General features: G+C 50.0%; 4 protein-coding genes across 4 annotated transcripts, besides 20 other annotated features; all 4 read right to left on the bottom strand.

The window, feature by feature from the left end:
• Positions 1-1,209, bottom strand: Tc00.1047053509463.41 (retrotransposon hot spot (RHS) protein, putative; the record flags this gene model as incomplete). Its single annotated transcript, XM_802154.1, has 1 exon — positions 1-1,209. A coding segment is annotated over one exon (1,209 nt), but the record flags the coding sequence as incomplete, so codon positions are not given.
• Positions 1-5,370: a sequence feature (areas not merged during assembly with more than two copies in the genome that could not be assigned to a particular haplotype).
• Positions 2,010-2,083: a mobile genetic element.
• Positions 2,010-6,186: a mobile genetic element.
• Positions 5,371-12,589: a sequence feature (heterozygous, non-Esmeraldo-like haplotype).
• Positions 6,019-6,186: a mobile genetic element.
• Positions 6,320-7,633, bottom strand: Tc00.1047053509463.30 (3-ketoacyl-CoA thiolase, putative; the record flags this gene model as incomplete). Its single annotated transcript, XM_802153.1, has 1 exon — positions 6,320-7,633. One exon carries the CDS (start codon positions 7,631-7,633, stop codon positions 6,320-6,322), a length of 1,314 nt encoding a protein of 437 aa, XP_807246.1.
• Positions 7,767-7,795: a microsatellite.
• Positions 7,797-7,824: a microsatellite.
• Positions 8,097-8,128: a sequence feature (GA-rich).
• Positions 8,154-8,174: a microsatellite.
• Positions 8,412-8,756, bottom strand: Tc00.1047053509463.20 (hypothetical protein, conserved; the record flags this gene model as incomplete). Its single annotated transcript, XM_802152.1, has 1 exon — positions 8,412-8,756. One exon carries the CDS (start codon positions 8,754-8,756, stop codon positions 8,412-8,414), a length of 345 nt encoding a protein of 114 aa, XP_807245.1.
• Positions 8,797-8,831: a microsatellite.
• Positions 8,905-8,935: a microsatellite.
• Positions 8,982-9,002: a sequence feature (AT_rich).
• Positions 9,367-9,399: a microsatellite.
• Positions 9,506-9,568: a sequence feature (T-rich).
• Positions 9,701-9,745: a sequence feature (AT_rich).
• Positions 10,076-10,115: a microsatellite.
• Positions 10,136-10,157: a microsatellite.
• Positions 10,411-10,430: a microsatellite.
• Positions 10,654-10,684: a microsatellite.
• Positions 10,909-12,393, bottom strand: Tc00.1047053509463.10 (transmembrane amino acid transporter, putative; the record flags this gene model as incomplete). The annotated part of the gene is made up of 1 exon (XM_802151.1): positions 10,909-12,393. One exon carries the CDS (start codon positions 12,391-12,393, stop codon positions 10,909-10,911), a length of 1,485 nt encoding a protein of 494 aa, XP_807244.1.
• Positions 12,409-12,471: a microsatellite.

Below are 12,589 nucleotides of genomic sequence, written 5' to 3'. Positions count from 1 at the left end.
ATTCGTTGGCGCATCGTAGATTATATACCCTTTCATCCCACACTGCGGAAAACTCGAAAAAACACTCCTGGATGCTTTACTACCCACGTATTTTGTCACCATCTTGGCGGTTTTGTCAAAGACGTAGGCCTCACCCTCTCCAAAACAGTGGACTACCACTTTGATTTTCTCGGCATCGCAGTGCAGCAGCTGGTAGAGAAGGTACGAACCGGCATTCATCGACTTCCCAATCCCGGGCGTTCCAATCAAGAGACGGTGCCTAAGCGAGGGGCGGTACCCACCGTAAGGGCCAGACAATTCTTCTAGATCTTCCTTGACAATCTGCCACACTCGATCCACCTCACAGTTCACATAACAGTCAACAATGGGTTTATTCTCCCTCCACGAGTACGGCCATCCCTTCTCCGAGGTGAGCACCATCAGCCTGGGACGTGGCGGGCTGAATTGCTCCACACCGTCATCCTTTTCGAAAGTTAGACCTTTCTTCTCGTACGTCCATGACTGCGGTGGTTTTCCCTCATGTATCTCCATTCGGTCCTCACAAATCTTATTGTCATAAAACCCCAAGACATGGCCCCACTTCGCACCGTACACAGACTCGTAGAATCCCTCCAGCTTGGTTGTCTTTTCTTCAGTATCCTGCATCACATCTTCTTCTGCCCTCCGCTTCGTCCTTTCTTCTGCCTCCCACCTTGCTACTTCTTTCTGTATCTGAGTGAGGGCATCGGTAATTTTTTTCCTTGTAAGAGGAGTGACAGTATCCTTCTCTTTAAATTCAATCCAGTTTTCAAGATAGTGCACACCCCCTTCCGTAAGCTTGCGCCTATCTGTTAAAAGCTGATAATCCTTTAAATTAGAAATTTCTTCAAGCAGCTGCTGGTCTTTTATGTAGGCATCGGGACTCTCCAAAAAGTCCCACATATCCACTTTCCTTTTTCTAACGGCCGCCCTGGAGCCAAAATACTCCCGAAGAAAATCATTCAGCTTCATATCGGAAATGTCGGTCTCTCCGTCCAGCAGGATGTCGCTCACGGTGCTGCACATGGTCCACCGTAGTTGCGCTTCCTCCACTCTTATGAGAGTCGCAGCGGGCTGATCTGTGTCACCCTCAAGGTCCGACCTCGCTCTCCTCTGAGAATCTCCCTGTGGCACAGCAGACGCTTGGCCCTTGGTATTGCCACCTTGCACTCTATTGCGCTTTGAAGGCATTGTTTCTCCTTGTTTTCTTAGCTGGATCGAGTTAAAACTGAACACTAACAAACAATCAAAAGGGGAACAAGAAAGAAATGAGATACGCACGGATATGACTAGCAGCCACAAAAATAGAGACATCCACACAGCGTGACGCACACCACATGCACGGAGACCACCGCAACGACGGCAAGCGGGTACCATCCACCCAGCACAGTGTTGGAGAGGGCCAACAACAACAACGTGGTGGGCGCGGAGGGTTCGCCCACGCATTCCGCTGGTCACGGTCCCACACCCCTGTGGCACCGCTGTCACCACACACACTCTAAAAGAGGACATGCTCGCACAACGCCGCTGAAACACACAAACACCGCAGTGCTGTCAGTCCGCGGGTGGGAGGATTCGGCCCTCCACACAACAAACGCACACACCGCCACCGCCTCCAGAACATTCTCACGGGCAACGGGATACGGCCACATCCCCGCAGCCAACACACAACGCACCCGGGGCGAGCACCCACCACGCCAGCCACACGTTGAAGTGGACCCTCACCCATCCACCAGTCACGCGGCACCAAAATTTACACAGCCATCCCTCTTTCAATGGAATGGCAGTGCTTCACGCGGTGGCACAAAATAAACATTCACCCAGGCCGCTTTCCTCATCCTGAGGTTATCAATCACAGAAAACAAAAAAGACGGGAACGAGAAGGGTTGAATGGAATAAGAGTGGGTTCACCACATCCTCAAACTTTACACCAAGTAAATGTATGTATGTATACATCATCCATTGGCCACAATTGTGGTCCGCTCACTCTACTCGGATTGGATGTATATATAATTTCTTACGAAGTGGCAGACTTTGGGGTCCTCCAGCCACAAGATCCCGCCGCTCCCCTTCGCCAAGTCCTGAAGTGTAAAAACACGACCGCGTGATATGCCGTCTGCGGGGTTGTCCGCAGACCGCACGTAGGCAAAGGATACCTGTATTCCGCGAGAGTCAACAAACTCATATATCCGTTGCAGCTCCCACGTCATGGAGTGTGATTTTGAGCTGCCTTTATTCGCCGCTCCTCGCAGCGAAGTGTTGTCCACCCAAAAGTCCATGGTGGATGGCAAGATGGCGGAAAAAGGCCGATAAGGCTAAGCGTACCGCGCGTGCCTCCGCCTGCATGATAAGAAAAGGCTTCCTCTCCCATTTCCCCCGGCAAGTTTAACGTCGCCGGAGTATGAAATAATAACGGCTCCCCATCCACAAAACAATGCATTTGTGATGATGGCGGCCACTGCCTTTTCCGTGGGCTTGATGATTCGCTTACGATTATATTCTCGATGCTGTGTCGCAATCTCTCGCCCAAACCAACCGCTGCTGGTGGAGGTTTGCCGGGGATGTCTCCAGCACAATCCCCCGGTTAAGTGCCGATAACCGTCGTCGCACTGCCTTGATGAAAAAGTAGCAGTCAAATAAACGCCTGAACAAAAGTGGCAGACGCGTACAAAAAGCGTGACGCCACAACCTCCATTTCCGCGATGGTTAAATACTTCAGCGACGGCATGGCGCATAAACACCGGACAAACTTGTCACTCAGGGACACCGCCCGGTGTGTGTGATCAAACAGCACCACAGAAAGATTTAATGCGTAGCGCCCGATTCGCGTTCCTCCATCGTAGCGTGACGGCCATCCGCATCACAAAGCACCTGGGCTTCCCACAATGTCACATCGCTTTTCGGCCCTGCAATGCGTATATCATCGATCCATACGTCGATACGCAACAATGGAGGTGCAGCCCAGAGGCGGTGAGCCACCGTCGTCACCCCGCAATTGCCGAAGTAATAATAATCCGGAAAATTTCTGGGCTGGCCTTGTGTCCCATTGGGAGCCGTGTGAGCTCCACCAGCGTGCCGTCCTTCACGCGGCATCGAAAGAGATGCCGAGTTTCCGCAGCAACAAAAACCGGAAAAAGGATGCCTTTAATTCCACGCAGGAAGCGGCCTCAGCCATCACAGGTGACAAATAATGGGAAATGTGTAAAAGAGGAGCATGAGCCTCGTAAGGGTCGTCTCTCTTCTCGTCGCGTGGCCACGCGATCCATCGTCGTCGTAAACCGGTGGTTTTCTCCTCCACCACAGAAAAGGCATTATCCATCCGCCGCTTGTTACTGTGAACGATGCGTCCACTATTATTCCCGCTTCCTTCATTAATCTCGCGTCAGCGACTGGAACCCTCCGTGAGCCTTCGCGCGCGTTACCGGAGGAGGATAAAGGTAAAGGGGACCGCCCGACGAGTCCCCATACTTGCATGAGTCTCTCCAAGGTAGCCGGTTGAACCCGCTTTGGATCCACTCCAGATTCAATACGGGCACATTAACTGGTTGCTGTAGCGGGATGGTTCGTTCCTCTTGTGGAGTGGCCAGACGCTTCCTTGTCGCGCGTCGCGTTATTGTAGCGGCGCAATACTAAAAATCATGGAAAAACGCTCCTCCGCCCTCAGCCAGGGTTCCTGCCCTTCCGTGGTTTCTCCCTTCACATCAATGCGACCAGCGGCGACACCTGGGTCAGCATTGTGGTGTACCTCCCCAAATATCGAACTGTGCTCTGGGGAAGTTAGAACGGGTCGACGTGCACCGCCAACGGCGAGATCACGTGTGGATTCAAATTGCACGTCTCCAAGATTTGAGCAGCGTGCCTCAACGCACCGCGTTTTGTGGAATGCGCCGTGGCATTTCAAGGAGCCAGAGCTCGTTCAACTTTGGCATTCGTGATATTCGTGAGCTTTTCGTTTTCTTGAAGTGTCCTGCATAGCTTTATAATGTCGAAGGCGTCCTGCCCTCGTATCCTCACGAACCGCGGGGCGCGGTGGGGATCCGCCCTCGCCGTCTTCGGCACCACGGGCCAATCCAAAATTAAGGTCCCTTCCGCCTCCAGCGTGAAATTTTTGGGAGTCAAGGCCGCAATCTCGGACCAACAGCTCGCCGTTATCCACGCAAGTCGTAAGAAAACACGTTCCCTCCAATCGGTCCGGCTGCGAATATATTGATCCATCTCTTCCTCTGTCGAGGGGTGCGTCTGCTCCGTCTCGGTTCGCGCCGCAAGTTTTTGTAGCCCCAGAATCACCATGTCCAGCGGGGTTCAATCCATCTGCAACATGGACCGCAGCATCCTGGCGTGCTGCCGCCGGGTCGATGGCGCCACGCAGACTATTGCCACCAAAAAGGCCGCGCAGCTCTCCGCGTTGATCGGCCGTTCGTGCGTGCAGCAAAAGGTGGTAAATTGCCCGCTAGGGACATTCTCTGCTCCCACTTTGACGGCGCACACATCTCTCGCGCCGCCTCGTTCGCTCTCCTCATTTAGCTTGTCCAAAGCGGGGATGTCGGAGATTCGTCGTACAACAGTCGAGCATCGTTGGCGGATAAGCTCCATTGCCCTTCTCGTCGGTTGATTCGGGTGATTCGAAATATCGGATGAAGCGTCTTTGGCGCGGTGCGACGTCTTGTGCGCGGATTGCTGGGAGGTGGTGGAATGGATGGGGCTGTATTCTTCCGCCCTCGTAAGCAGCCGGCAGCCCCTCGCCGTTTTTTAATGGCAGACTGCGCTGCGCACGTTGCGTGTAGATGCGTCGTGTCCATAAATACGACACAACTGAAATCGCAACAATCGTTGTTTTTGTTGGGTTGCGCGCCGCTCCACAAGAGGCTGGGTCGCCCTCGCGAAGGTGTCAGCCTCGTGAACGGCCATGTGAAGGCGGGCACGAAGTGTGGAGGGCGGGATATGCTGGGGTCGGTTGTTATCGCGATCAGCGTCCGGAAGGTCTGCGGCAGGGCCCTGCCAAAAATCCATGAGCTGATCGCTGGGTTCCCGATCCATCTCCAGTGCGCGTCTGCACGACACCAAACCGTCGATGGCCATTTGAACCTGAGGGCCCACTTAGTGCAAACAATAACCGTATGCGCATCGGAGGTCGACGAGGACTCCGGAGACGACGTCATTCCATACACGCGGGGCCCAAGTGTCAACGTCCAATGCAAGGAAATGCAGTACCTGATCCTCTGCACCGGAGCCATCTTCCAAGGGGAAGGTGCGGGAGGGCAAAGGCATCGAGTGAGGGAGATGTGGCCTCCCCACATTGCCTTGAGACGTATGGGTGTTGACCCGCCGTCTCTCTCCCGTGAGATTGCGTTGGGGAAACGTGGATGCTGGCACGCCCCAGCCATCAAACGATGCCGTTTGTGCGGCTGTGTGCTTACGCCGTCTGACGGCCCTCTCCGAGAGGTGGGCGCCTCGCGTTGACACGGCGTCTCCGCGTCCCGCAAGAAGACCGCCGGCCACCGCAATGTGAGATCCGCGTGCCAACAAGTGATTATGCGCTTCTTCCACCTGAGAGTGAAGCTGAGCACTCCGATCCGCAACGCCCGCGACGGCACTGGCGTAGTCGGTGCTCAGTCTCTGTCCTCCAGCAATGATCAGCCCTTGCTGGACTCCCAACTCCCGGGCAGTACACACACGATGGGCAGCAGCACTCGAACCCCGAAATTAGATACTTGAGGCGCCCGGCGATTCGCAAAGTGCCCCGCAACGGTCGGCTCCTCCCAGTGCATGGCGATGTCTCCTGAAACCAAGCGTAAGCCTGTCATTGTTGCGGCGGCGGCTACCACCGCATCCAACGACCCGTGTTCATCAACGAAGGCGAGCTGCACCCGTACATCGCCATGCTGGCGTGCCAAGTCCAGCATGCGGGCACCAATGTCGCTTCTCCCCGTCGCCGTGTAAAAGAAAACACTGCCATTCCTTTCAATCAGCTTGCAGGGATCCCTTGTGGCTGTGAAAACTAAAATAATTACAAATCGTCTGGACACTAACAGTTCCCTGATTCCCTCAGTGACGGTCAACCAAAGATTCACAAAATAGAAAAGGATCGTGGAGAAGTATCTCCGTTTTACCAGGACACAAATACAATAGGGACGCCAGCCCACCTCATGAGCATCCTCCTCACAAGCTACCAATAAAACAACGATGAAACCCAAAAACCCTTCTGTTCATTACTCCCTCATCCACTACTCGCTTCATATTTATTCCATACATACGCATCATAAAATAAAATAATGTTATGTTTGCATATCAGTTTTACCCATCAAATGTTCGCAATAACAGTGGACACAGCGGTCTTGTCATCGCCTCCCATGTTCAGTGTGGCCCCCAATGCCGGGACGTTCTTCATCTGATATTCCCCGCAAAGACCCTTCATCTGCCGATAGATCTCCATGATTTGCTTTACCCCAGTCGCGCCAACGGGATGGCCAAAGGCAAGCAAACCACCCCCCGTGTTAACGGGTATGCGTCCCTCAAGCGCTGTGTCACCGTTGCGAATAAGTTCTTTGGCCTTGCCATAGTCGGCAATACCAAGGGCCTCGTACATGAGAAGTTCCGCGATACTGAAACAGTCATGCACCTCGGCCACCTGCAGTTCAGATGGTTTTACGCCAGCTAAGGCCAACGCTTGCTGGGCCGCTGCCCGAGACGTCACCATGCGTGTGGCGTCGGGAGGATCCTCGTAGAGATTGCCTGAGGCAGCGGCAAGGGATTTGATTTCCACCAGGGAGCTGTCATTGGGGGAAATCCCCATCTTATTCAAACCTTCTTCACTCGCCAGAATCAATGCGGCACCACCATCACTCACCTGTGAGCAGTCCGTATTGCGAAGAAACGGTTTGTATGTCTCGTTTCCGAGAAAGTTTGGATTCTTGTCCGAGGCGCTTGTGCAAAATTCCAACGATAACTTGCGTGTGTGCATGTGTGCCAGAGGGTTTTTGTTGCCATTGGCGTAAGCCTTTGCCACCACACGCGCGGTATCTTCCATTGTGAAATGTTGCGACTCCTGGATAGCTTTCATGCGCTTCGCAAAGAGACACGGAAACGTAAAGTCGTCGATACTGCGCTGACGCCTGTAGTCTGCGGCGCGTGCCAAGTAGTCACCACCCACCCGAGCCGACACCGTCGTTTGCACCTCCACCCCCGCCACCAATGCCAACTGCGAAGTGCCTGCCAGCAAGGCCTCCCACGCCACCTGCACGGCAAGACCACCACTCGCACACGCTCCCTCCACACGCATTGCGGGTTTGTTCAGGAAGGCTGTGCTACCCTTCAGACTCCCCACTGCCGCCGGACCAAGATGGCCCTGCGACGAGAAGAGTTCGCCAAGGAAATTCCCAACCACTAGCTTGTCGACAAGAGCAGCTCGGCCGTCCTTGCGTAGGCCGGTCTTCTCTAGAGCGCCGTTGATGGCGTCAGCCAGGAGCTCCTCCAGCGTTTTATTCTCCTTTTTACCAAAGTCCGGGTGCTTCTTGTCAATAAAAAGAGGGGAACCTTTCCCCAAAAAAGGGGTGATGTGACCGCCGACAACAAAGACGCGCTTTACGGCAAGAGTTACGGCGTTACGGCGAAACATACTCTCTTTTTTTTTCCCCCTTTGTATGTCTGTACGTGTGCGTGCGTGTGTAATTTATTATCCCTTGTCAATAATGGCTGAATGTACTTCCTTTAGACCTCGTTTTATTCCTACGGGAAAAATAAATATTATTTTTATTTTTTTTTTTATTTATTTATTTATATGTATTGTATTGTATTGTATTTTATTGTTGTTGTTGTTGTTTTTTACCCCACTCCTTTTTTTTTTTAATGGATTGTAGCTCCGCAAGCCCACTCTAGCGATAAATGATTACAACAAGCCGGCATGCAAGAAAAACAGAAGAAGCATCCGTGAAATTCATTTGAAGAAGAAGTACAACCACAAGAAAATAGTGCGCGTCTCTCTCTCTCTCTCTGTGTGTGTGTGGTACGTGAAAAATGTCAACAAACGACATTTCCTTCACATGGGCCTTGTTCCCTTGTTGCTTCTCTGTCGCCATGAATCCCTCTCTCCTTTCCTCTCTCTCTCTCTCTCGTCGAATTATGCACATTAGGCAAAGTAATAATAATAATAATAATAACGTGCATCGACATTGTCAAATATATATATATATATCACGCATTGTGTGTGGATCCTATTCCTCCCCTTTTCCCTATACACCCGTCCCATGATTGCCCCCTCCCAAAAAAAAAAAAACATTTCCCCTGAATGGAATCTTCGCTGCCACTACTACTGACACTAAACGCAACGTCCCTTCTCCCTTCTGATACGACGCCAATACCCCCAAACTCTACGCCCACCAAGGCGGGGTTGTACACTACATTGTCCCTTCCCAGCCATGCTTGCCACCAGACCAGGCAGCGCCAACGTAAAAGTGTCGATAGCGGATGTATGTGTCGCTAGTCGGGTAATCAAGCGTGTTGGGTTTGAATGCCTTGCGCAGCTCCAACACCTTCTCCCTCGGGTAGTACTGCTCCAAGCAATCAAAGTGGGCCTCTATCTTGTACTCGCAGCTACCGCCCTGTGCCAGGCAGAAGTCACGGGCCCACCGCGTCTCCGGGCACCGCAGTCGGGGATTTTGGTCAGAGCACGGCAGCGGCACACCGTGTTTCGGGTACTCCGTGAGGATCTTCGGGAAAGTCTTCCACGTCTCTATGCCCATGCCTTCCCGCCTCTTTCCCGTGAGTACAACGCAAGACCACAAGAAAAAAAAAAAAAAAAAAATGAAAGTAAAAAAGGCGGGAAAGGGACAAAAACAACACGTGAATAACAGAAATGGACACAAAAGCAGAGATAGCACACACACACACAGAGAGAGAGAGAGAGAAAGAGAGAAAGAGAAAAAAATGAAATAAGAATAACGCAGCGTCACAAACCAAAAAGGGGGAAATAATAATAATAATAATTTCAAAGAAAACCAATAGAAAAGACAATCACATACCTTTACATGGAGCGCACATACACACAAAAAAAAAAAAAAAAAAGACAGGCACCATTGTTCTCTCTGCCGTTCCCACCTGTGCCGCACAGAGTGGGGGAGTAATTCATTGGCTACATGACCCCCAGACCATAAAAGAAGGAACAGGGAACAGAACACAACAAAACAACTGAGGGCACAAACCAAAAGGAAGAAGGCATCCACCGCAAGAGCGATGCTCGGCGTGGGACGACGGAGAGAGAAGAAAATGGAAGAGAGGGACCATCAAAAAAATAATTTTCAAACAATTTCCCCCCCCCCTTCGCCTCCCCTCCAAAACCAAAAAAAAAAAAAAAGGGGGAGGGGGAGGGGGAGGGGGTGAAGGAGGAAAGAAGACATGATAATGATGGGGGAGCTCATGCGACAAAGAAGAAAAGGTCAATAAAAGAGCTCAAAGCCAGAGAACCCCAGAGGCCTCACACAGATCCCTACATAAATAAAAAAGAAAACAAAAAAAAAGACATGACACTCATAAAGAAAAAAAAAAGGAAAAAAAACATTCTTTACTTCACTGTTGGTGTTATTCCTTTTGTTGTTGTTGTTTTTTTCTCGCCGCCACCTCTTTTTGATTTCTGTTTGTTTGTTTGTTGCCCTCGTCTTTCTTCATTGCTTTACTCCTAATACACGTGTAAATATATATATATATATATAAGAATATTTAATAATATAATAATGCCATGGATGCACATTTGACATTCTAATTGCCCCTCTGGTGTAGTCGGCCACCTCAATGCGGTGCCAGTGTCCATTACTCTCTTGCTAGGGAGGAAAAATAATAATTGCTTGCCATTTATAATTCAAGCCCGATGCTTATTTGTTTAACCTAATTCCTACGGGCTGTGAGGGCACAAAAGATGGAGCCATTTGTAATGGCTTCCCGCAGAGTGGGAGGGAGGCAATAATAATGTTATTTCTTGCTGCTGAATTCCAACGTACGCCTACCAGAGCTGCACATTGGAGGGGTGGGGCGGGGGTGGTGTATTCGCCACGACCGGTAAAAGTAGAAAAATAAAATTAAAATAAAAAAGAAGAAAAAAAAAAAAACATTCGAATTGCAGATGACATTTTTTTTTTTTTTTTTTTTTTCAATGGCTCAAGGGCCAACCTACAAAACAAAACAAAAAAAAAGAGAGAGAGAGATGAAGTCGACAAAATCTCATTCCTCCGTTTCCCTGTCCCTCCCACTTCGTAGCATGCACCATTCCGTTTGCACACTCTTATTCTCTGCCAATGTAGTGGCGGGAAAGTAACACAAATCATGTTTACAGAAAAAAAAAAAAAAAAAGACAGAAATGCCGGGGGTTTTGTACAACAACAAGACACACAGACACACACACACATATATATATATATATATATTTACAAGCCTCCATGTATATATGTAGTGCCATATCGTCTACGGCACATTATTACATTTCATATGCACAGACATTGAGTGAAGCCAGGAAGAAAATTTTCATTCTGTATTCATCCCCCCTCCTACCGTACCCAAACTCCCCATCCTCCCCTTTTGTTATTGCTCTTGTTGTTATTTTTCTCCTTTTGCCTTTTGTCTTTGTTCACTTTTGGCTTTTCGTGCTGCTTTTCTTTCTTTCTTTTTTTTTTTTTTTTTTGCCTGGTGTTGTTGTTGCATCTCGCCCCTTACGCCGGCCATTCAGCAAAAAAGTGACGTTCGCTGCGACTGGAAGAGTCCTGCCAATTAAAAAGACCCACACACACACACACACTGGCACTGACACATAAGCAAGAACGCAAGGCCTTTCCCTCCCCTTTTCCTTTCCCCACCCCCAAAGGCCTCATGAAAACTGAAATCCCAACAGGTGGACAGTTTTAATCCTCACACGGCGACCCCGTAGATGGAGGCGCCTGTGCCAAACACGGCGGCGACGCATCCAGCGAGCAAAAGGAAGTACGTCAAAAAGTACAAGAGGAATCCTTTTTTCTTCAGCGTAAAGTCACCGCTATACATGAACATCAGCGAAGGAAAAATGTAGCCGATAAATCCGCCACAGAAGGCACCCACAAGTCCAAACACAATATTGATGTTGGGAACAAAGAGACCAGCCAGCAACAGGACTAAGGACAAAAATGTACAGAACACCGCGTTCTGCCACCATGGAATCAGGTATACATCCCAGCCAATCAAGTGATAAATACCGTCTCGCATTGGTAGCTGATGAAGGGCGAACGCAACGCAAATCTTAAAGACAATTCCAACATATGCAATGGCAAAAAGAACACTTTCACCTGGTTGATACATGAGGAGAATGGAATCGGTCACTGCCTTTCCAAAGCGCATGTATCCAAAGAAACCAACCAAAATGTACAATAAGCCACATCCACTCATGGCAATGATGCTGTCTCGCACCATTCGGCGGGGTGAAGGGTGAGACATCTCATGGTACACCTCAAATGCATTAATTTGCACAAGGCAGGCAAACATAACCATTCCAAGTCCTTCAATTGCATGGTTGCCCGTCCCAAACATCTCCAGTTCGCTGCGAAATCCATGTTTACTTGCATATTGGCATGCGTCAATGATGATACATATCACAAAAAATAAAATGCAGATGCATCCGAGCAAAGACGTGTGCCGCAGGGAATCGATTTGCTTAGGAAGGCAAAGCGGCAAAATAAAAACGAGCCAAATCATACTTGTGATAAGCCGATTTCCGGGTTTGGTCGTCAGAAAGTAAGGGACACCCGGGTTTGCAAAAACCGGCGTCAACAGGTTCCCAATGGAAATAATATAACCGACACCACCGCCAATACAAAAACCGCACATGAGAACCGCCACCATACAAGCGGGGAATCGGCCCATCAGAACTTTCATTACATCTTCGTAGGTGCGCTTCCCTGAGACATCCGCGGAGCGGGCAAGCAGCCAGAGTGAAAAGACGGTCAGAATCACCACCACCACAAGCAAAATTATGGATAAGATGTACCCTGTCATGTTGAACGCGGAGGGCAGGCCAAGAATCCCACCCCCAAGCGTTGAGCTTCCAAGCGTAAAGGCACTTGACAACATGCTGCCAGGCGGGAAGACGCGCTCCAGAATTCGTTGCGGCAGACTTTTCCTCTTTCGTTGCCTTAACATTTCGGCAGTTGGTGGCCCCTCCTCAAAGTCATGCAACACCCCGTCAATGTTTTTGGTGCTTCGTGCCATTTCCATGATCCGTTCTCTGCTGCAGCACGACATGAGGGACGTTTCATTGCGATGCGCTTTTGAAAAGGAGTTCCGGTCTGTCACCAAGACAGGGAAAAATATATTCCCGGCCCCTTCATCGTCTCCATACGGGGCAGTTTGCGAATGATTTTTCATCCTTTCCTTTTAATATTTCTTTTTTTTCTTTTCTCCCTTTCTTTTCTTTTCTTTTTTTTTTTTTTTTTTTTTTTTTTTACAACTAAGCCTGTTTTTGTTTTGTGTCTTCTGTCTTTTCGGGTGTGCCGTCCCACACATGTGTGGGGAGGGGTACGGGGGGGGTGAAGCCATGCGGAGAAAAAAAAGAAGGCGCAAA

The sequence above is a fragment of the Trypanosoma cruzi genome, genomic scaffold (assembly GCF_000209065.1).
Source record: "Trypanosoma cruzi strain CL Brener 1047053515897 genomic scaffold, whole genome shotgun sequence".
NCBI classification, from domain to species: Eukaryota; Euglenozoa; class Kinetoplastea; order Trypanosomatida; family Trypanosomatidae; genus Trypanosoma; species Trypanosoma cruzi.
This window is presented reverse-complemented; position numbering and strand designations above follow the sequence as displayed.